The 23,055-nt window shown below is 35.8% G+C and overlaps 1 protein-coding gene across 3 annotated transcripts in view; it reads right to left on the bottom strand.

Moving 5' to 3' along the window:
• Nucleotides 1–23,055, bottom strand: part of WASHC4 (WASH complex subunit 4) — a 41,931-nt gene that overhangs the window by 5,362 nt on the left and 13,514 nt on the right. For 2 of the 3 annotated variants that reach the window (XM_082778882.1, XM_082778881.1), the window contains exons 11-31: nucleotides 21,971–22,094; nucleotides 21,727–21,854; nucleotides 20,830–20,990; nucleotides 18,860–18,986; nucleotides 17,480–17,605; nucleotides 16,818–16,925; nucleotides 14,808–14,954; nucleotides 14,592–14,671; nucleotides 13,552–13,657; nucleotides 12,659–12,775; nucleotides 11,884–12,052; nucleotides 11,590–11,744; nucleotides 10,003–10,077; nucleotides 9,098–9,202; nucleotides 5,802–5,936; nucleotides 4,875–4,983; nucleotides 4,134–4,200; nucleotides 3,318–3,404; nucleotides 2,632–2,779; nucleotides 935–1,031; nucleotides 272–468 (exon numbers count right to left, since the gene is read on the bottom strand). In XM_082778882.1, coding sequence (XP_082635008.1) covers nucleotides 272–468; nucleotides 935–1,031; nucleotides 2,632–2,779; nucleotides 3,318–3,404; nucleotides 4,134–4,200; nucleotides 4,875–4,983; nucleotides 5,802–5,936; nucleotides 9,098–9,202; nucleotides 10,003–10,077; nucleotides 11,590–11,744; nucleotides 11,884–12,052; nucleotides 12,659–12,775; nucleotides 13,552–13,657; nucleotides 14,592–14,671; nucleotides 14,808–14,954; nucleotides 16,818–16,925; nucleotides 17,480–17,605; nucleotides 18,860–18,986; nucleotides 20,830–20,990; nucleotides 21,727–21,854; nucleotides 21,971–22,094 — 2,568 coding nt within the window. Of the gene's footprint in view, nucleotides 1–271; nucleotides 469–934; nucleotides 1,032–2,631; nucleotides 2,780–3,317; nucleotides 3,416–4,133; nucleotides 4,201–4,874; nucleotides 4,984–5,801; nucleotides 5,937–9,097; nucleotides 9,203–10,002; nucleotides 10,078–11,589; nucleotides 11,745–11,883; nucleotides 12,053–12,658; nucleotides 12,776–13,551; nucleotides 13,658–14,591; nucleotides 14,672–14,807; nucleotides 14,955–16,817; nucleotides 16,926–17,479; nucleotides 17,606–18,859; nucleotides 18,987–20,829; nucleotides 20,991–21,726; nucleotides 21,855–21,970; nucleotides 22,095–23,055 lie in introns of those variants that run through there. The other variant, XM_082778883.1, reaches the window with a different exon arrangement.

Raw genomic sequence — 23,055 nt, 5'->3', positions numbered from 1 at the left:
CTTGATTTAAAAATTTAGGTTTCAGTTGCATTTGATTTTTGTCAAGTGGACAAACTTCCAATCAAAAACTCAAATTCCTGACTCACACAAATATCACAAATGCTTATGACATCCCTTCAGATAGTACACCTCAAGTCTTTATTGTTTTGTTTTTTAACACTGTTGCTCTAGGCAATGCTTTATGTTGTTTGTTCTTGATAAGCTCCTTTAGAAACCAGCTCCCTGACCTGTGCTGAACTCAACACATAACAGAACTAGACCCATGCTATACCTGTAAGCAAACTTCCAGTCGCTTGTGAGTAAGGTTCATAGTTTGTAGTAGTTTTTCATCTTGATTAATGGACTGCACATTCTGTTGCTTAGCTACTGCTCTTATTTCCTTCACATACTTCTCTCTAACAGACTGGAACCAGTGCAGGGAATCAAACTCCTGGTACTGATCCAAAAGCTTCAGAATGTAAGCCACACCTATAGTAATTAACAAACCATGTGCCAAGTCAACATGCAATTTATAAAACATTTTGTGAATGTTATTAATGGATCAGTTTAAACTGATAATTTCCATGCAATTAGAATTTAAATTGCAATTTATTTACAATTAAATCTAATAGGAAAAAGAATCATAATAAAGAACAAGCTTCAATTTTTACAAGCCTCACAGCTTATCCAAAGACTTGCATGAATTCTGATCTGCTGAGACCTGCAGGCTTTGAAAGAAACCAGGGAGTACTGACATATGACAAAACTGGCTGCTGCCATAACCAATTATTCCATGCTTAAGAGATTCTGAACAAAATTGCCCCCAAGTCCACTGTGCTGCAGCCAAGACAATCCAAATTTACATTACGGGAACACACACATAAAAGACAAACTTTTCTTGCAAATATCCATTATGTTGGCTTACCTAACTGCTAGTCAGCAAGCTGAAACTTACCCATGGCAAAGCCATCATCAGTGAAAGCTGCTCCGGTTTTGTTCTTCTTATTCAACTTCTCCTTACAACTGATTGAATGCTCTACAAAATTGAGGGTCTGAAAGAGTGAAAAAAATGTCTCGGAGTCATCAGCAGACATAAAAAAACCATTCACATACTGACATGCTGTTAGATAGAAATATAATTCTATGCCACTATCTATGCTAATTGTGTCTCCGATCATGAGGAATTTTTTTTTGTTTGTTTGTTTTAGAAAAATTCGTCCTTTTTCTAGAATTTTGGGGAAGAAAGTTAAGTTTTGGAAAACATTTGCATAAGTAAAAACATAAGGTACATCTGCTGTTCTTGTTAGACTATTACTTAGCAGTCTGTTGTTGATTAAAGGTAAACACGTACATAAATAAAGGATAATTAGAATAACCAGCATTCTTGGAAATCTTAAAGATAATGCACTGTAGCTTTAAAACAGTAGTATATCACTTTATTTAGAAATTTATAAAAAGACTTAGTCTTACACTTGCAATGATATTGAACAACAGATCCAGGTAGTAGTATTAAGCAATGGGTGTGTGTCTGTATGCAGTAGCTACTCTGAGACATGTAAATCTGAGTACATTAACAATTTCTTAAAATCCTACAAAAACACTTTCAATTTAACTACATTGAAATGCGTTTCATTTTCATCAAATGATGGCATTTTCTTGAAACTGTTAATCAGAAAAATATCCACAAATTGGAATCAAAAAGAACAAAGTGTTTGCCTTAGCCTTTTACTGTCCTTCACTTCTACCACCATGACATACTCATCTTCTCAGTATTAACAAATTCGTGGCAAATATTTATCTGACATTCTAAAATTAGTTTCTAAAATGGTGTTCTGGTTTTGGCTGGGACAGTTAATTTTCTTCATAGTAGCTGATATAGGGTGGTGGTTTCAATTTAGAATGGAAATAACGTTGATAACACACTGCTGTTTTCACTGTTGCAAAGCGGCGTCTGCACAGAGTGAACAACTTTTCGGCTTCTGATGCTGCCCTGGGTGTGCACGAGACGCTGGGAAGGGCCAGAGCCAAAACAGCTGACCCCAAATGCCCAAACTCATGCAATGTTATGGTCCATAACACATAGCATCATGCTCAGCAACAGAAGCTGAGGGGAAAGGAGGAGGAGAGGGACACATTTGGAGTGACAGTGTTTGTCTTCCCAAGAAACTGTTAAACATGATGAGCCTTGCTTTTCTGTAAGGAAACGCCTGCCTGCTGATGGAAAGTAGCAAGTGGATTCCTTGTTTGGTTTTGCTTGTGTGCACAGCTTTTGCTCTACCTCTTGAACTGTCTTATGCTCTACCCAAGAGTTCTCACAATTTTACCTTTGCAATTCTCTCCCCACTCCCACTGTGGGGGGAGTGAAGGAGCAGCTGTGTGGTGCTGAGCTGTCTGCCAGGGTTAAAACCACACCAAATGGCATGTTATACCTACCATGCAATTAATCTGTTTAGACCATTTAGGCCTTCAGATGGAACTGAAAAGAAAAACAAGGCTTTGGACAACTACCAGCAAAACAGTTCTCAACACAGTTCTACTCATGATCAGGGAAAAGAGCAAAACATGTTAATCCATAGTCATAAACAAAATATGGAAACAGAGACTTAGACTTTTGTTTTGTTAAGTATTGGTACAAACAATGAAAATACTAACCAGTGGGGGAACAATTATATAGAAGTTCCGCAAATGCATATTCTTTGGGCTGCGGAATTCAGGAGCAAAGACATCCACGAGCATTTTAAAGTATTCCGTTCCTTCTGCAAAGTTACGTGTGAGGTCACTGAGGACAGAGTCCAACTGCCTGCAAAGGATAAGCAATGTGTTACCTGTTTTCTGCTACAAGTTTGTTTACTTACTCGTCTCTCCAAGTAAAAATGCTCTCTTCACCCTTTGGCTACACCTACAACCCAGTATTCTGACCAGACAGTCCAAGATGACACTTGGCCTCTACAACTACTTTCAATGATATAGTTTGATTTATTTTCCTCAAAAGTGTTCTATAGAATACTTGTTTTTGCTTCCCACCCCACCCCCAAAGCCCTGAATATTAAAAAAACAAAGATGTCAGACATGTGGTGAGAAACACTTGTTAGCCTTTAAATCACAAATACATTATCAAGAAACCAGATTCAGTAACAAGTCTCTTAGTACAAATGATACTTTATATTCATTTTTAAAACTGCTTATATTTTCTCTGCTTTTAACACATTTTTGCATAAAATTAGTTTAACTTAACACGTGTGCACACACAAGCAGCCAACAGTTGCATTTACAGCTTTAGAATTCTAACTCTCTCATCCCAACCCTGCCCCAGACCTCAAAGCAGGATATCAGGGTACCTTGCTGCTTTCTGCGTTTCTTCTGAGAGTCCTTCTTCTTTCACCAGCTCTTCAAAATTAACAATGTCTTCCAGATCAGGAACAAACCTGAAAACTTACTGTTTGTTAGGATTATCTTCACCTGGTTACATTCACTGAAGTAGCTAACATAATTTATAGTATATTTAATTTAGCCTTCTGGGCTACTTGTTTAAGTTTTATCTTATCTGCCATTCTATTCTCATCTGAGTCCTGTTAAATCCACTTCTAAATACACACAAAATTATTTATACTTCTTTTACCAGTCTACCATCTCCTTTCTCTAACACTTGTCCTTGATAACTATAAATTTATTAACATTTGCAAGAAAAACAACTATTTGTTGATACATAAAATCACTGTATCTTAATGACCTTATATACTTCTTTAGATATAGATTGATGATTGTATCAAGAAAGTGTTAATTTCAATTTTAAGTTCTTCAGGATCAGTCCTATTTTTCTTTTAATTCACTTTCTTGAAGTGACTAACATCAGGAATTTCTTAATTATGAACTAATGACTTACATACACATTCTATTAATTCTTTTCCAGCGTATTTGCATATATTTTTTTTGATTTGTGGTGTTTTAAGGCAACCATTGAGCAGGCCTGAATCCAGGCAGTATTTTTGATAATTCTACTTCAAGGAAGGAATGAAAATGGATTTCTTAAATATTTAATCAAATAATAAATTTACAGCAGGTGGGTGAGAACCTTTTCAAGGGAACATCACCACAAATAGAGAGCAAAGGAATGAACAAGAAAAAACAGAAAAATCAAGTATTTGTGGAAGTACCTAATTGCACTACTACAGCAGTGAAGTCCACCAGATCTTATCATTCGGACATAACCCATAGCATTGCCTTTAAAAACAAGAAAAAAAAAACAGAAGGAATTTATAACTATTTAAATATATATACATGTATACACACACTTCAGCATTCCTACAAGCTCTGAAATGTGAATTAAAGTTTCCAAATGGTATTTCAGCTTTTAAAGCAGTTTCTTTGCAGAGTTAAAACAAAAAAAGATAAGACATTACATTGAAAACTGATGTCAAAAGATGATTACTCATCTGTATAGATGAGTAAAACACAAAATCATCATCTAGCAATGTTGAGCTCACTTGCATGATAGCCTAAGGGCCAAATAGTACAAAATCTTTCCTCCAGGCACGTTGAGTACATATAAGTTCAGATCAGTCCTACACATCTGCAGTATCAATGGCCTTTTCCTGAAAAATGTCAAGAGTCTTTTACCAGGAAATATACTCAATCTGAATAAAAGTCACTTCCATAAAGAGGAGGAGAACCTAAAAGGAAACTGGGTTCTATGCAAGATGTAGATACATTTTAGATTATGACATGCAAGGCCCATTTCTGTGCAGTTAGATAAGAGTATTTATTTTCCCCGGGGTACAAGTGAAGCACTTTCCACCTGACTAGTTTTAGCCTGTGCTAAGAGTTCATTTACAAGACTACGAAGACTTTTTCCATTTACTAACATTTATAAGATTGTCTTAGATAGTGTTTCATACCGATTTGACTTATGAGTTGTCTGAACTGGTCAAGGTAGCTCTGGCCATCTGGGGTTATTCCAAGTTTTCTGATGCCTCTGTTGAATTTATCTGCTCTTTCAAATGGATACTACAAAAAAAAATTATAGAAATTTGTAAAAAACAAACAAACAACAACAAAAAAAAAAACGCCAAACCTTAACAAATTCTATTTTTATATCATGTCAATACTATTCTATTTGCAGTGCATCCCTACCTCACAGTGACAGCTTCAGCTTTTTTTTTTTTAATTATACACCTGCCTGTTTCTATTAGTTTGTAAAAATCATTTGAGAAGTCACTTCTGCGAGATGAAAAATGAAATAAAAATGCTACTGTGAACAAGAAAGTATTCCTACAAGAAAAAAAAAAAACATTTGGCATGTGAAGAAGCTGACAGCATATTTTACTGAAATACATTGAATGTCACATTTTTGAGAAACCAGTTTTCCAGCATAGGAAATCAGACCCTCGTCCTCAAAATTTGACTTACTTGAATAAATGTCCTATGTCCATATCATTTTGGATTCTACTTTATTCTGAATAATTTTATTATTCAAAACTGATAGCAACTGTTTAGCATGATTAGAACATAAAGCTTAGAGCCTCTAATCAACCACAAGTGCAGAAAATTAACGTTTTCAGGTCGCTTACAGAATACTTTTAATCAACTCCATAACATCAAAGAAAATATTCACGGAGGAAACAGAATGATGCCAAACCACCCTGGGTACAGAAATTCAAAGCATTCTATTGTGCTAGGACAAAAGCTTTCATTTTGCCTGGAATTATATGTTTAAATAATAGAAAAGTTGTGATGTGTTATGCAGAGCTTAGTCCATCTTTAGTCATGTGAAAGAAGTGCTTCTTTCAGCCAGGTTACTCTCAATCGTTCAAAAATTACTATACCTTGTGATCATTTTGATCCTTGACTTCCCTGAAGAATCTGATGTCCTTGATAAGCCTGGATTTGATATGTTCATCATACATGAACTGGCTAAAAATATAAAATTTTTTCCTCAAAAACTGGTAAGTGAAGTTGACCTAGAAAAAAAAAAAAAAGTCAAATCAAGAAAGTTGGCAGAGTAACACACACCTCTAGCAACCCCTGCTCTGTAGCTTCCAGAACAACTTGTATTTATAGTAATGTAACTTTGAAAAAAGGAATCTATTTCTCAGTTTATTTCATTTTGTTATTCTCAACTTATCTATTTCACCGATTTAAAGAATAAAGAAAAAACCTTCTCCAGGAAGACCTACTGTCTTCCAGGAAGGGCACAGGGATCAAGGAACAGATTAGCTATTTCAATTCTATGACCTGCCCCAAACGGCCATTATTTTCTGTCTGAAATATCCTGTAACTGTCTTTTTGAAACAATACAAGTATTTTAAGTTGAAAAGGGCATCAGACGTGCTCAACTTCCTCATTCTTCAAGTAATGGAATCTGCGTACGGTCCCAACATACCTTTTCACTTTCTCAAAATTTTCTAAAATCCTCTCCCATAAGATGCAAGTACACTTCCACCCTATGTATCTCATTTATTTCTCCTCTTTGCATAAAAAGCTTTAATGATGATCATACGTAAATAAAGCAGCAAAATCCACATCACTTGGAAATAAAGCAAGTAATAAGACAACTTTCTGAGTAACCAAAACCCCCATGATTAACTATTCCACTAACAAAAGCATTCCCAGAAGAACAGTGCAAGGGAAGTTATTTCTCAAAGTGCAAGGAAGCATGAAAACCTTATGCTCCTCATCACTTGTGTAGCTGGTGCCATGCTCAAGGATTTGGCTTCAGTGATCGTGGATCTACCTTTGAGAAACCATGTCTGCTGGGAGCTGATGGGATTCACCTGTCCATGAGGAGCAAGAGCTCTCTTGCCAACAAGCTGGCCCAACTTCTAAGAGAACTTTAAACTAAGCTTAGGAGGAGGAGGTGGAGTTTTGTGTAACAGAGAAGATCCAGGGGCTGCTGATGTATTAGGAACAGGGAAACACGTGAAATGGAAGAGGAATTAAGGCTTGTTCCTCTAAAAAGGCAATGTCATAAACAGCCTGACTGAAGTGCATCTGTACCAATGCACACAGCACACAAATGAGGGGAGCTGGAAGTCAGAGCAGTTAAAAAGCTGTGATCTAATTGTTATCACCGAAACTTCGCAGGACAAATCATATAATTGAAGCACTGCAATCCATGGCTATGAACTGTTCAGAAGGGACAAGTAAGGAAGGAGAGGCAGGGGGTTGTCTTCTATGTAACAAAAATCAAGCGAACAAAAAAAAAGATTGCAGAGAGCTGTCTGAGAAACAGTGATGAACAGGTAGAGAACTTGTAGGTGAAAATTAGAGGCCAAGTCAAAGGAAACCTCACGGGTGGCATTCATTACAGGCCACCCAGTCAAGGGGATGATGTTGATAAAGCTTTCTTTCTTCAACTACAGCAAGCACCACACTCGCAGGCTCTGATCCTTTTAGAGGACTAAAATCATCTTGACAACTGCTAGAAAAGCAGCATAGCAAGCTATAAGCAGTCCCTGAGACTCTTGGAACATGTCCAGGATACTTTCTTAATCCAGGTGATAAGATAGCCCAACCAGAAGAAAAGCATCTCTAGACCTCATCATCTGTAGCTTATCAACACACATGAGCTAATTAGAAAGGTCAAGATCTGGTACAGCCTGGGCATGCAGTGATCATACCCTGGTGGAATTTAGGATCCAGAGGGATACAGGCCAGGCAAAGAGTAAAGTCAAGACCCTGAATTTTAGGAATACAAACTTTCAGTTCAAGGAATTAGCAGATGGGATCCACTGGGAAACTGCCCTCAGGGACAGAGGAGCAGAACAGAGCTGGCAGATGTTTAAAGACATTTTTCTTAGAGCACTAGAGCTCTTGATTCCCATGTGTAATTCCCGTCAGGCAAGATACGCCAGAGACCAGCATAGCTGAGTAAGGTCAAACTAAAGTTTAAGAAGGAAGTGCACAGCTCCCTCAGCCTGAAAGGAAAAGGCTCTGCAAATACATTATTGTGACCTTTCAACATATAAAGAGAGCTTTTAAGAAAGATGGAGAAAGACGTTTCTTTTTTTTTAATCAGAGTGGTTTTAAATTGAAAGAGGGTAGATTTAGTTTAGATATCAGAAATTATTTATTTATTTTTAAAACAGTGAGGATGGTGAGACACTGAAACAGGTAGTCCAGAGAAATTGTGGATATCCCATGTCTGGAAGTGTTCTAGGCCAGGCTGGGTGAGGCTTTGAGCAGCCTGATCTAGTGAAAGATGTCCACATCCATGACAAGGGCACTGGATTAAATTATTTCTGATGGTACCTTCTAACACAAACCATTTTATGATTCTATTACTTCCACTTTTAAAATTACTTGCAAGTGAGTTAAATATTCAGCAAGTCCTCCCTCCTTTTATTTTTAAATGGAGCCAGAAGAGAGAAAAACAAAGCAGCAAAGAGGTAGAAAGAAGTTGAGCAGAAGACTTGAAATTACCAACTTGAAAAGAAACTAAACTGAACGTTGGCACTGTATCCAAATCTGAGGACCACAATGATAAACTCCTGCTGTAGTGAGCAAGCTGTGGGAAGCGCCCTCATTTAATGTGCAAAGAGGTGAATGCCTTCTACCAGTTAAAGTGACCATCTTCACTACAGCTATCCAGCAAATTGTCATAGATCTGCAGCTTTACTTCAAACACTCAAAAGCTGATGTTTAAGCTTAATGATTATAAGATCAACCTAAAATTAACATTTCATGTCTGCTAGATTTGCTTTAAGTACAGTAGGAGTATCTGCCTATTAAGTATCAATAAGCAGCAACTTAGGAATCAAAATATTCTGTTAGTTTATTAGTTTATTTTCATGTTTATTGAAGGTCACAGTCCTACCAGAACATCTGTATCTTATTAGATGTGTTTACAGATCCCTTCATCAACTTCTATGTAGCAACCAGAAGTGACAGAACTCCCAAGAGATTTTACAATAGGAATTTGTATTGTCCAAGAACTGATTTGCTTTTTTAATACTCAAAAACCATTATTTTCACATTACTAGAACTGCACAATCAAATAAGCCACTGGGAAATACAGGAGCTTGGATCATCACTCATGCACTTAAGCAGTACACTTTTGTGCGCTATTAAGAAGGGGAATTGAGGAAAAGAATAATCCAACAAATATGCAAAATATACTCACTGTTGTGTTCATGATTCCTGTTCCATGAGTTCGAATTGAATTAGCAATGTGTCGAATATTAATAGTGTTCAAGTGCTTGTTATTACTAGTTCTTTCAATGAAGATCTGGAATAGGTGGTGGGGAAAAACATTATTTACCCTATATTAACCCTGTGATAAATTACCAATCTAGATAGCCCACACCCTGTTTCTGAGAACAAGCTAATAGGTGGTGATTAGGGAAAGAAAAAAAAAAAAAAAAAAGAAAGTATGCATACAATGAACTTCATCTGGTATGCTCCATCAGTTTCTAGAATGCTATGGTTCAACAATTCCAAGGCAGATGCTTCACCTGACCCTCATATTTATTGAGGCTATCCTCCAATGATTAGTCTAATCTCTTCTAGTACTGTTTGTACTTTTGGCCCTATTGTATATCATGGCAATGAGCTTCACTATCAAATTAGCTATTTAAGAAAAAGTACTTCCTTTTCTGTCAGGAAGTTGCTTATTTTCATAAAGTTGCCCTCATTCTTGCATCGAGAGAAACCAGTCATTCCCTGTACATATTCTCCGTATCATTCACTGTTTCCCAACTCCAATGACCCATCCTAAGATATCCTTTTTTCAAGCTGAAAAATCATTTATTTAACACATCCTTATACAGCAACCAAACATCCCTGTTGCCTTCTTCCAGCTTCACTGGAGTTTTTGAGTTTGAGTGATCCTACTGGCACACAATACTCAAAACATACTTACCGAACATTTTCCAAGACGTATCTACAGTAATTCCCAAAAATCAAGCAGCAGCAGCTACTTGACAGCTTATCACTGTGCATATTCAGCTTGGGTTACTATCTTATAAGTATAATCTGCAGTTCCCTTCAGACCAGAACCAATCCATAAAAGTATAGAATATATCTTACCTGATTATTTAGATTGTAAAGGTAGCGAGACACAAACACATGAATATTTCTCATGATTTCCAAAACATCCAGACCCTGAAACAATATTTTATATTGAGAATTATCATAATAATTCTCAGGAACCACTGACATGCCTAACCACTAAGACATGAAAATACTATATTTGTGTATTTCTGTTACTTCAAAGCATTTTAGGAAACAAATGTTTTCCCTTTTCAAAATGAAGCATCTCTCCACAATTTTTATTTAAATGTGAGTTCAGCTCACATTTTAAATTTGCACTTCTGCCTGTTTTTGCTTCCAACTTCCCTTGAAAGCAAGGAATCCACAGGTCTATTCCACAAACCCAAATTTTAAAAAAGAGAAATTGAGCCAACCTCAGATTTGAGAAGACAACTGTTGAGGCTTCTGCATACACACAGATTTCTATCGAGACTTAAGCAGCTAGCTACTTTTTGATGTCATTTTGCCCAATATGTCTAGAAGACTGGATTTTTTTATTTACAATATCAGTTTGAAATTTGTTTTGGTTGATAATCCCTTGAACAAGTCCCTTTAGTATCACTGTGCACAGAGAGCATCCTGTTTTATCTATACACTCTATTTCCAAGAATTGTACCAGGACTTTGTGGGGGGTAGGGTGCACATGTGCACGCACATGCATTTTTGTTTTGAAGCTTATACCAGAACAAATGCTAGGAAACCAATGTTGTCAAATGATGCAAGTCTTTACAACAATGTAATGGCCAAACATTATTGGTGCTAGAAAGCCAAACCCAGAAACAGAAACCGTAATCCACAGTGCTTTTGTAGCAAGAAGTAGCTGGAGTTCTTAGTTCAATGCTGTCTTTCAACTTTGGAAGGAACAGCCATCATGAACATTAGAAAAAGAGGCTGTATCTCTAAGAGCTTTCAACAGTGTGCTAACTCAAATAATGAAGCTAACAGTCTAAAACATCCAAAATACTAAAGTTCTCAAAGGAAAGTCTTCAGAGACATGATTTTTATTTCTTTTACACTCATGCTATAAACAGTGAATACCTTTACCATTAACTTGATGAAACTGTAACTTTACTGTGTACGTAACCTTACTTCAAAGTTTCTCTGAGTCATGCTACTATTAAGCTAAGCAGGGATCTCCTGAAGTCCTTGATAGCCACCTTGTGAAACCATTTCACTAACAAGAACCTGCTGAGAAGCAAGCAATAAAAACTGGGAAGAGACCTTTCTACACTTAACGATTGCCATATTGCAGATGTATTATTTGTCAAAGTGTTGATATTGGAATTTTAAGAAAGTGTTCTGACTTTGTACATCTGTCTTAATTTTAGTTAAGTATGATGTTAAAAATAAATGATAACCTTTAGCTTTGAATTTAACTGGCCAACATGAATTTAACTGGCAGCATTGTTAAGCATCTCCAAAGACAGATCCTGTTTCAGAAGCTATCCAGAAATTAAAGGCCATTTATTCCCCAAACTTTTTTCTGTTCTCAGGGGCTTTAATTCCATTGTCTCAATCCTTTGAACAGTTAGCAAATACGATAGTGTAATGGAACAAGCAATACTCATCCAGTGGATACTGTACCTGTTCCAGTGTCTGACTGGGAAGATGTGCTTCAGTCATACTTAAACCATAGCGCTGAGTTGCTAGGTTTCTCATCTCACTATAGGTAGCCCAATCATGTAAAGCCACAGTTGTTAAGTTGTAGAAGGTCTTGTCCAAATAGTGAGTTACATAAGCTGTAAACACATAAAAGGATGAACTAAAATAATCATTCCAGTTTAGTTAGGGAAGTGTGCTTTACTGTATCACTTTACTTCTTTCCAAAGTATAAAAGAGATGAAAGTTATGGGATAAAGAAAACGTATAACCACTCACCTTTTATGTCAATGAATCGATTGAAAAAACGTATCGGGTTGAGAAAGAAGAAGTGAGCTAGATCCTTCATACCAACTCTGAAGGGATTTCTGTCATCCAGTTTTAGGTGCGTATGAACCGACAAGCGCAGGTCCTTTTCTATCTCCTTACATAATTTGTCCAGCAAGTGCTATTCAGAGAGATTAAAAATAAAATCATATTCAGTGCCTACCTGCAGAGCTCTGTTAACAGAATTAACATCTCTTTTCAAATATGTTCTCAGAGCTTTCTTCTCATCTCAAGAAGAATGATTTAGGGCTATCTGCCTAGATAATAAGACCTCATTCAGCAACTTGCCACAGAATATGCAATATTTGTTTCTGAACTAGTCAAACAAGAAGAGTTGTTCAAAGGTTAAAACCGAAGATTTGGGAAATCTGAATTCACATTTTTCTCTCTGCCAAACATTATTTATAATTCTAGATAGTGAGTCACTATAGAGGACACCTACACTTACAGAGCCTCTGATACTAAAAGCCATGCATACATACCAAAAGCTGATTTGACAAAATGCAAGTCTGTCTGCAGTATTATGTTCCTAACCAACACAGATACCATTAATAACGTCCTAAATATTCAAGACAGTAAGTGATAATTTTCTTATTTATTTCAATAGTTCACACCACCTCAAGGTTGCAAAGCTATTTTTATACATTACGTCATGTCTGCTACAGTAGACACTGGCCTAAAACATTCTCCATTGCATTACCCTTCATTTCCATTTTAAATAAATTACCTCATTGAGCACTTCCATGATTTCTTTATCATAGCATTCCAGAAGCACCTCATAAGATTCCAAGTGCCTTGCATGCATCATAGCAGGTACACAGTCCCTCAGTGCACTAAACATATACTGAAATAAAAATTAAAAAGCTTTTATGCTTAACCAACAGATTGACAGACATATCAACATCTCAGATAGTTTGTGTTCAAAGCTAACAGACAATTTAAAATCATTAGTCTTCCACTTTCATCAAAACCAGACTTCACTTACTACTAAAGCTCCCTGGACTTAACACGCTTATCTGAAGTACTTAGCTGTTGCTGATCCATTCACTGGAAGGCCATAATTATTAGCCATTTCATCTTAAATGATCTGTACTATACTCATAGTGTAATTGACTATGGCATGCACCATACTGGATCAGATAATTGATTTTATCAGGATTAGTATGATAAAGCATGATTCACTGCTACAGAAAATTAGTTCCCTTGCAAACAGGGAATGAGAAATGCAGGGTGGAAGAAGCTACAGGACAACTATCCCACACAACATCACTGAACATGGTGTTAAATGCTTTAGAAATACTTAACCACAACTGCAAACAAGGACTTAAAATGTTCAAGTCTCGCAAAAAAAAAGTGTTAATTTCAGATTAAAATGAACAAAGAACAGATGAACAGGGAGGCAGACAGTAAGAGAGATTTTTACAGCAGTCTAACAGAAATACTTCCTTTAGACACAGAACAATAATTGTTTTTCTATCCTCCAGACTGAGAAGAAATTTCTGCATCAGAAGTTACTCATCTGGGATTTTTTGGGGGTTCTATTTTTTTCCCCTAAGATTTGCAGACTAAGCTTTTCCCTTTCCTCCCGTGAATCCCTCCCACTACTAACTTATTACTTACATGCAGTCTAGCAGAATCAACTGCGTTTTCATACACATCATCTAAATAGATTGGAAAGACTGCTCGATGCCAGTACAAGAAACAACAGTCACATTGTGCTCGAACTCTAGAATACAAGATTACTAATTAGACAAAGAACTGGAAGAAGCCATTCTTCTAACACAGTGATATGTATTTTAGTGTGTTTAAAGACAACTGCTCTTCAAGCCTAAGTTTTACATGTTTATTTTAATGTTCCAGATGCAACGTACTTCAAAGCAAAGTTCTTGAAAAAAGGTATTCAGCACTTCAGTTTTCCATTAGCCTATTTAGAAACAAAGCACCCCTGGTTTAGAAACAAGGTTTAGTCAGGCTATAAAAAAATAAATAGTTACTCTACAGCAAAATCCTAACTAATTATTTTCTTATTGCATGCTATGAATAGCCTAGAAGTCAAACACATTCTAAGCTTCTTCTGTAGATAAAAAATGAGAAACAAGCCCTTCTTCACAGAACTTGTGTGCAATACTTATCTCAGTAATTTTTCCCACAAGTCATCCCCTGGTGATGTTCGTTGTTCTCCATAAAATATGCATGTAACAGATATTCACCTGGCTTTCAGACGCCTAATGTTACGTTACTTGAGTGCCCCTAAAACTACACTCACAGTGGAAAAAAAGGCCTAGTGGTTTCAAAAGCTACTCTACACGTACGTGCACTTACACTAACATTTATGAACAACTCTGATGATCAGTTGATCAGAGCTTGGGTTAAGAGGAGGACTTTAGCTTAACATAAAGCCTGGCTATCTACATGTCTCAGGAAGTGACAGAATTTCGAAGTGGTCAAAGTATTATTACCTAACTCGACTTGCACTTCCTACCCAAAGATTACCAAGTTTCAGGTTTAGCTATGGAATTCTTTTTGTTCATCCCTGGTTTACAATACATATAAAAATCATGACCTGCATGCAGCTACCAGTTTGCAATTTGCACAAAGAAGACCCAGCTCCCCCCATGACACTACATCGCCTCCAATATATATCATGTGTCACTGCTTACCGCTCTGTAAGTTCACTGATCAAGTCTAATTTTTTCAGAACTAACTGAAGGGGAAGGAGTTCTTCATCTTTAAAAGTTTTCTGTTTAAAAGAAAAAGATGACAAATCTTACACATATATATCTTTTTAATAAGATACTACAGTTGAAGGTCTTTTCCAACCTAAATGTTTCTATGATTCTAAATAAGTGAAGGTCTGGAACAATTGTGGTACTTACCATCTGTGTTCCCACACTCAGTGCAAGGGAAACAATTAGTCGTCTCTGTTTTGTACTCGGCCCATTCAGGGTGTTCTCAGCCAACACCAAAGCAGAAAGGACATCCAGGCGCTGCTCACTGTACTTTTTATCAGAAATGACTCTTTTCTTGATGACAGAAAGACACAGAAATTCAGAGAAAAGTTAGCTAAGCCCAAAAGCAATATCTTACCTGTTATTCTCAAAGTTTATAGATTTGTCATAAATTGAGTATTTCTGAAAACAAATTAGATTTTATGAACACAGCTAACTGAATCCAGATTAACTTCTTCTGTCAATTCAGTGGTATTATCTATCTACAAGCTTGGAATATGCACAGTTCAGTATGAACATGGGTCTGGTCATATTACTATAGAAACACTGCATAAACTGCATGCCAATTGTTGTTCTAACATACACTTAAGGTTTAAATCATTTACTTAAAAGTAGTAGCTTCCTATTGTTAGTAAAAATTAAAAAAATACAATTTATGGAAAAGAGACAAAAGATGTATAAATGTGGTAATAATGATAACTTCTGATTTTCTACAAGTTCTAGTTTATCAGAGAGACAACATGCCAAAAAAATCATGTTAAAAAATGCAGGGAGCCAAGTCTTCTGGCTAAGTTGATCTCTCAGATTTATTCATGAGTAGCAGCATTATTCAGAAGAGGCACAGTTTCACGAGAGTTAAATACTATTCCAACTTTAATCAAGTGTGCTCAACATGAAACTCCTACCCCTCAATGCTAAAGCTATGCAAAGTATATGCCTTAGACCTTTACTCAACTTTGTCATCTGCTAAACACGTATCTAAGTACAGCAGATAAAAAAAGATTAGTTCTTATTATCTCTTCTATTTGCCAGCATTTGCCGATTACATATTTTCTGAGAAGGAAAGTAGTCAAAATATCAAGATCTGTTCACAAATCTGTTCCCTTTGATATCCACTCACAAGTATCAACATATTTCTATGCATTTAAAAATAATTTGTAATGCAATTACATACATAATTTGCAAAGGTTATGAAGTTATCTGTACACACAAACTGTTTCTTTGAAGACATGCAGTTTTTTTTTTTTTAGCAGCTTTGAAGTTTTGAACTTCTTTAGTTGATGTTATTCCTGATATACATATCAGCTTTTTTGAAGTAAAGTTTTATTTTTTGGCTTACACCAGAAAATGTGGAACTGCCAGACAAATGGAGATTATAGCCAAATTTCAAACATATCAAACAAGTTTCCTAACTAAAGAAATATACTGTTAAAATTGCAATCTCTGTGTGAACGAAATCAAAACAAAAACAAAGTTTTATAGCTGCACTGATATCAGTGCCATACCTCCTTTGTAATTTGGCTACTGAACACAATGAAAGAACAAAATCAGCAATACATCAGAAGAAGTATAAAATAAAAACTCATTTTCCCTTTTACCCTAAATTCAGAAATACACGAGCTGATAAACAAAATATGTGTGAAACTAATTATATCTTCCTGTAAACAAAATATGTACTTATTATGGTATGTCACAACCATAAGCTGTTTCACCTCACTGAGAGAAATATTGAATTTATGCCCACATTAGAGCCCTGTAGGCCACCATATATTAACCACTTTTATTTTGCCATGTGGACAAAGATTTCAATAAGTAACAGCCTGCTTGCTTGGATTTAAAACAGATTGCTTTTAGAATATGATTCAGAAAGGAGGTTACAAGAGGTCAGGCTGAAAATCACTAGAAATAAACATGGAAAAGAACATGACAGGGATACAACAAGAGATGCAGCAGCTGAGAAGAAGAGAGAACCCCTACTCGATCAAAAAATAGATAGCTATCGTCTATGTTGTAAGGTTTAAGGCAAACCTACGACTTACTGGAAAGTTTAGATATCTATCATTTTTGCCAAACCAAGAAAAATACTTTAAGTTGAAATTAAGATTTCAATAAAAAAACACTTAGCTTATAACAACTATTAGAATTTGAGTTACATACCTTGGCTACAGAGATAGAGTGAAGAGCCTGATACTGTAGATGCTGAGCAATGTGTGTCACAGAATCTGCCACAACCATACTTCTTCGGTAAAACATGTGTTCTATTGCCTTAAGTCAATGCCAAAACACAATAGTTGATGTAGTTACCAAAACTGTTGACTCTAGAATTTGCATTTATCCCAGCTAACTCATTCACACTGCAAATACAGACTCTTTACACTTGCAGTATACTGTCAGTAGCCATTAACTGTCACAGAAATTGAGAAAATCAAACTATTCAAGAGCGCGAAGAAGTTTTCTGGTTTTGTTTAGTGCTGTCTTTTTTATTATTATAGATAATCCAATTCTGTTCAACGTAATTTTATAAAGGAATCCCAAAACAGAGTATTTCCTTTTTAGAAAAAGAAGAAGCAGAATACACCGACTAAGGAAACTGGTTAGAAGTTACATAAATCAGTTCTGTCTCCCAAACCTTCTGTTCTTTGTTCAAAACCAGTCTTGAACAAGAAGCCACACAAAAGCACTTCCCCTATCAGGTTCCCCACTCCACCATTTTCACAAACATCCCCACCTTTTTTTTTCCATTTTTAAAGTTGTGATGTTTGATCAAAGTTCCCTGTGACAACCTACATGAAATCAACAGTTTTCACTCTGTGACCTACCTTCAGAAGTTCCACAAGCCTGCACAGAGCTTTCACTGAGGTTTTGGTCATAGGCTTTTGCATTGACATGTAGAGATTCATTGTAGTTTTAATGATGGTGCTAAGACTGTATGCATAAAGAAAACCCTAAAAATAAAGTAAGACAGGGAAAAAGAAACAAATATTTTTACAATATACCAAGTAAGTCCTCTCTGTTTTCCTTCATACATGCCAGATAACTAACTTTTGCCTCTAATAGAGAGAGAATCACTCCATCTAAGCAACAAGCCTGGGATCTCAAACCTGAGTAAGACCTTTTTTTAATCAGGTAGACATTACAAACCTTCCCAGGAGTCAGTAAAGCACCTGGTCATTAACCTCTCCTACAGTCATTCAAATTAAACATAGGTCAGTGAATTAATTAATCGCCTGAAAGGTCTAACTATCACAAAAACTAAAACTTTCATAGAATAAATCCACCAGCAGTATTTACACAGTTCCATACACTTTCTAAATAGAATTGTCCATCCCACAATAAAAAAAAAAAAAAATCCTACACCTTTTCCAAGTTTGCCAAACTTAAAAATCACTGTTGACCATGTATAGGAAGACAAAAATGATAATCAACTTACTTCAAAGGAAAAGTTGTAACAACAACAAAAAAAAGACTAGGAAAAGGCAAGTGGTCTAGGAAACTCAATTTGCTACAGAGACAACCTTACAAGTCCATTGCAAGTAATTCAAATATAAGAGAGACACATCCTAGTACATATGTGTCTTTAGATATGGAAGATCCAGGATCATGCTTTTATCATGTGCCTATTCACATCAGATTTCTGTCAGACAGACAGATGCATAACAAAACTTGCAAAAAATAAGTAAGATGCATCTTACATCAAGACTACATGCTGTTAGGAGGCCCAAAAGAAAACCAGCTACCTCAGTACATAGTAAGATTCTTGCAAAGTACCATCAATAGGCAAAGCACAATGAAACAACATAAAACCTTTTACTGGAGAAACGTACTGTGCTAAATAAAGCCAAAGTACACACTGTTTCAGTCCAATTTATACACCTCCTGACTGGCTCAAAAGGAAAAATAACACCTTTACTACAAAGAAAATGAAGCCTTCTAGATTTCCTAAGAGAAAATTTCAAAATTTTAAGCATTGAATATTTAGTCAATTTGTTTTCCCCCATGTGCCTTGTGGAAAACACCTTTTACAGATTTACTCAGAGGAGTATCAACCAGACATTTCAAGTTTTAGAAGAATTCCCAGATTGTGCACTAACACACAGATAACCACAGCATTTCTGTAATTTATTTTAAAGTTCAACAGCTTGCAAGAAAACATCTTTTTGGTATTGTTTTTTGTATCAAAATATTAAAAGACTGCACACCTGAATGAAGACATTACAGCGGTTAGAAAGATCTTCAGCAAACTTATCCATGCGTTGCTCCTTCGACAAGATGGATTCCATTTTTGTCATCCATGAGCTCACGAAGACATAATATGACTGCATATCTCTGGAGAAGGAAACAAAGAATGTTTTTCACTTCAAATAAAAAGAGTATGAGAATTTTCTCCTTTCAAAGCCTGAATTCTTCTATGGGAAATATATTACATTTCAATAATAAAAGAGTTCAGTCCTCAGAGTAGTAATCTCTCCATTCTCAAAAATATCTGAACATCATATTCACTTATGTTTTCATTCTCAATAGATAAGGATTAGTCTAGCCATCACATCTGTACAAGCATACCCCAAGAGTCAAAATCTTGTATAATCCATTCTTTCAAGAGACAAATGGCCCTCTGAGTAGTACATACCATACTACTTTAAATTAACACAGTAAATAAAACTGCTAGAAAATGCTTTCAAACACCAGATAAAACAGTCCTCTACAAGTTGCAAGTTTTTCCTCAAAGTTTGAATTTGGAATATACAGAACTTGTCATTATATCAATGCCAGACTGGACTGCTCTTGAATAACATACTTCTCCAGAAGATCATCTGTTTTGATTACACCAGATATAATATTTAAATTGAGATCACTTTTAAAACTGCTATTTATTCCACAGTACAGAACGTTGACACTGCAATACAATATACAGTAGCAGTTACAACAGAAATGTACTTAGGTCATTGATAAGTGTCAAAAATTACTCATTAATAAGTGCTCATATTTAAGGGAACAGTTATCAAAGGCAGTGGAAGAACTTGTTAAAAAAAAAAAAAAAAAAAAAACACACAAGTAGTAGTTACCAGCAGAATTCAAACGAGCAGATGAAAAAAAATTGATTTATTATAATGTCCTCAAAATGACTGTGAATACCCAGATCTTTTTTTTAAACCTTTTCTGAATCTTAAGAGCTGCAAGAGAAGATTTGTACCACTGCCCAAAACCAGAAGCAAAGCAGCAGTGTATTTATGCTCCACCCATGAATTAAAGCCCAGGAAAAAATTTGGTCAGAGCACTTGATTGTTCCAATGGACACAGGATGCAAACCACAAAGTGAAACAGAAATAGGCAGAAGTGAAAATAATCTGCTGGAAGATCATGTAGGCATGGAATCACTGTCCTTTGTTTCCCTCTTGCCCCTCCTCTCCAACCCACTTCTGCACACAGGATTGGAACTCAACCTGCAAACTTTAAGTGTTTATTTCTGTTCCTCAGACCATTTTCCACCTTGTATCAGTTTGCAACACAAACAAAAGATGTAGCTGTGTTACATTTCTACACAGTGTAGCACATTGTTCATAGGACAGAATTTAAATTTCTAACTCATCTTTACAGAGATTTTTTAAAGAACTTAGAGCAGGAAATGATCTGCAAATGACAAGCAGAGCACAAAAGAGAAACCTTTTCCAAGGTAGACAGTTTCATAGACCACTAAACAAGCAGTTAAACACCTGAAGAAAAAAAATGCTTGCAAGGGAAGTATCACTGAGGAGAGAAAAATCCCTTTATAAATCAGTCAGTCAGTTTACATGGGCCTTATCTCCACAAACACATAGAAACCAGTGAGTGCTAACAGAAAAGAAAGCAGCTCAGGTTACTGGCAGTTTAAAGTATGGAAATAACCAAGAACAACTGAGAAGAAAAAAAAAAAAAAAAAATCAAACGTTTAGAACCGCCAGGAACTTTGTGATTTTGGTCACATAACGTAATACACATTTTTCTGAAAGTTTAAGTTTGACCAATACTTTCTTTTAGCAACGTTAAACACACATTATTGCAGTGGTATCAACCTTTTTCCCCACACCACTTAGCAACACTGCAAAACAGATTAGTACGCTGAGTTTATAAATACACAAGTTTCTTCGTTATTTGACAATCAGCGCAGTGAAGCAATATTTAGGAAGCATACTTGGTAAGTGACTGTGCCTTCTGCTGTAGAAAGTTATCCCTTTGCATTTTAACTGTATGAATACTTTTCTTGTCCAGAAGTTTGGCAGCAGCTGGTATCTTCTGAATCAGAAAGTTGTCAGCAAACCAGATAATATTTGCTGTTAGCGTGATGGCTGGTACCTGGAAGAGAAAGGGGAGAAAAGGGACAGAATATTAAGAAGTAGTAAAAAACATAAGTGATGACAAGAAAAAAAAAATACTATGCCACTATTCACTGTGTCTGTCCTTTTACTTATGAAACATCTGTTTTATGCCTCTTTTAAACCATAACAATTCAGTTTATTTTTGCATAATTACTTTCTACACAACATTACTGTTCACATTAAAAAATGTTCTTCCCTTAGAAGCCCATAAAGGACACTGGACGCAGAATTATTACCATTCTCAGTGCTTCTTAATAGTGTTTGAGAACTTCTTAATACCACACAAAATGAAAAAGCCCTGATCACCTTTAGACTTAAAGGTCATTCAAAAAAAATGTATGCTTCTACCCAACATCAAAACCCAAAGCATTTGACCAGCCTTGCAATACTCAAACCTCAACAAACAACTCTTTGTCCTCACTGCCATATTAATCTTGAGAAGAAACATTTTAATGGTAATTTCAAGTTATTTGATCTTTCTGCGTACCAAGTGTAAAACACAAAGTGAGTGCACAGGCTTTAGACCATTTTTAAAATAAGTGAGAGGTAATTATAAAAAGGAACAAAAAATTAAAGTCTGCTCTCTGACCTGTTTTGGTAACTTGCACGTTCTTCCTGTTCCCAAGTCTTAACCATGCTACACAGCCAAGAAAATTATCTTCTCATTAATGATTTTTTTCCCTCTTAATTAACAAAAAAAGTAAAGCACTTACCTTTTTACAGACATCCAGCAATGACTTGTAAAATTTCTTGTCTACAGTCCGAAAAATCTGAAAATGCAGTACAAAGAGGCCACAGATGCCTACATATCTATCTCTCTGGTCAATTTCTGAAGGTTCACCTGCAGAGACCAAAAAAAAAAAAATTAATTAATAATTGCTTTTTGAAGTACTCTCAGACAAACAATAGATACTTAGAAACATGGAACCTGGCAGGATAAACATCAGCTTGCATTACCAAGTTTGGCTTCAACATTTGCAAAAGTTGTGCGAAGAGTATGAGCAAATTCTTCAGCAAACGCGCTATTCTTCGACACAGACACTCCACCATTCGTGGAATCAAACTGTTGCTCTATGCAGGCCTGAAGGAAAAAAAAAAAATGATATAATGCCATAAATTTCAGGCCTCAAAAGAATACTGATTTTGTAAAAGAAAAATGCAAGACTACATTGTAACTTCAGGCTAGTGCTGTATGACATAAACCGATCTTAAACTTTACTTCGGATAGATTTATTATCTATTTAAGTTACTTAGTGTACTAAAGCAAACAGAAAACATTAAAAACCTCTTACGTCTAACAGTAAAACCAGCCAAAGAACAATAAAAATCTACCACCATTCAATGTATTTACTGATTTAGTATTTCTTCCATAAGGCACTTTCAAAGAAACCACACGATGCTAGCGCTAGTGATGAGAAACTAGGTGCTAACATATTATTTAATATGTTACTGCAAATATGCAATACTATTAACTAAACAAGATCATCATACAGGTAACATGTAGGATGTATTTCATTGTCTCATAGCATGAAAACCCCACAACACTGGTGGTTCTTTTCCTAACTATGTTAGAATAGTCTTTAATGGGATTGCATGTGAGAATTTTTTCATGTATTATTGTTTTTGTTAGAAAGAAGTACTGGCAGGACAGGAGGGGAAACATCTTGAATGAATAGCAGACAAATGCTGTTGATGTCTCAAATAAAACATAATTAAGCTTTTGTACTAACGCAACGTTATAGAAAGTTAAGATGAAAAAAATGATAGTTGGGTATCAGTACCAGTTTTGAAAGGAAAAGCCTAATTATATTTAATGATTTAGCTACAATTTCACTTTTGAAGGCTTTTCCAGACCAGAACTTTCTTCCCTATGCCATTTACAATGTAACAGCAAGAACTGAGTTCTTGCTCACCCTGTTCAGTTGGCTCTGCTGTGACCAAATTCAGCAACATCCAGTACGAGCGTCTCAAATACTAACCCTTTAATGTAAAATGGCTTTTTGTATGAACGCATTTAAATTAAACATACTGAAAAAGGAGCA

Source organism: Aythya marila (genome assembly GCF_965140915.1).
Source record: "Aythya marila genome assembly, chromosome: 1".
Classification (NCBI taxonomy): domain Eukaryota; kingdom Metazoa; phylum Chordata; class Aves; order Anseriformes; family Anatidae; genus Aythya; species Aythya marila.
This window is presented reverse-complemented; position numbering and strand designations above follow the sequence as displayed.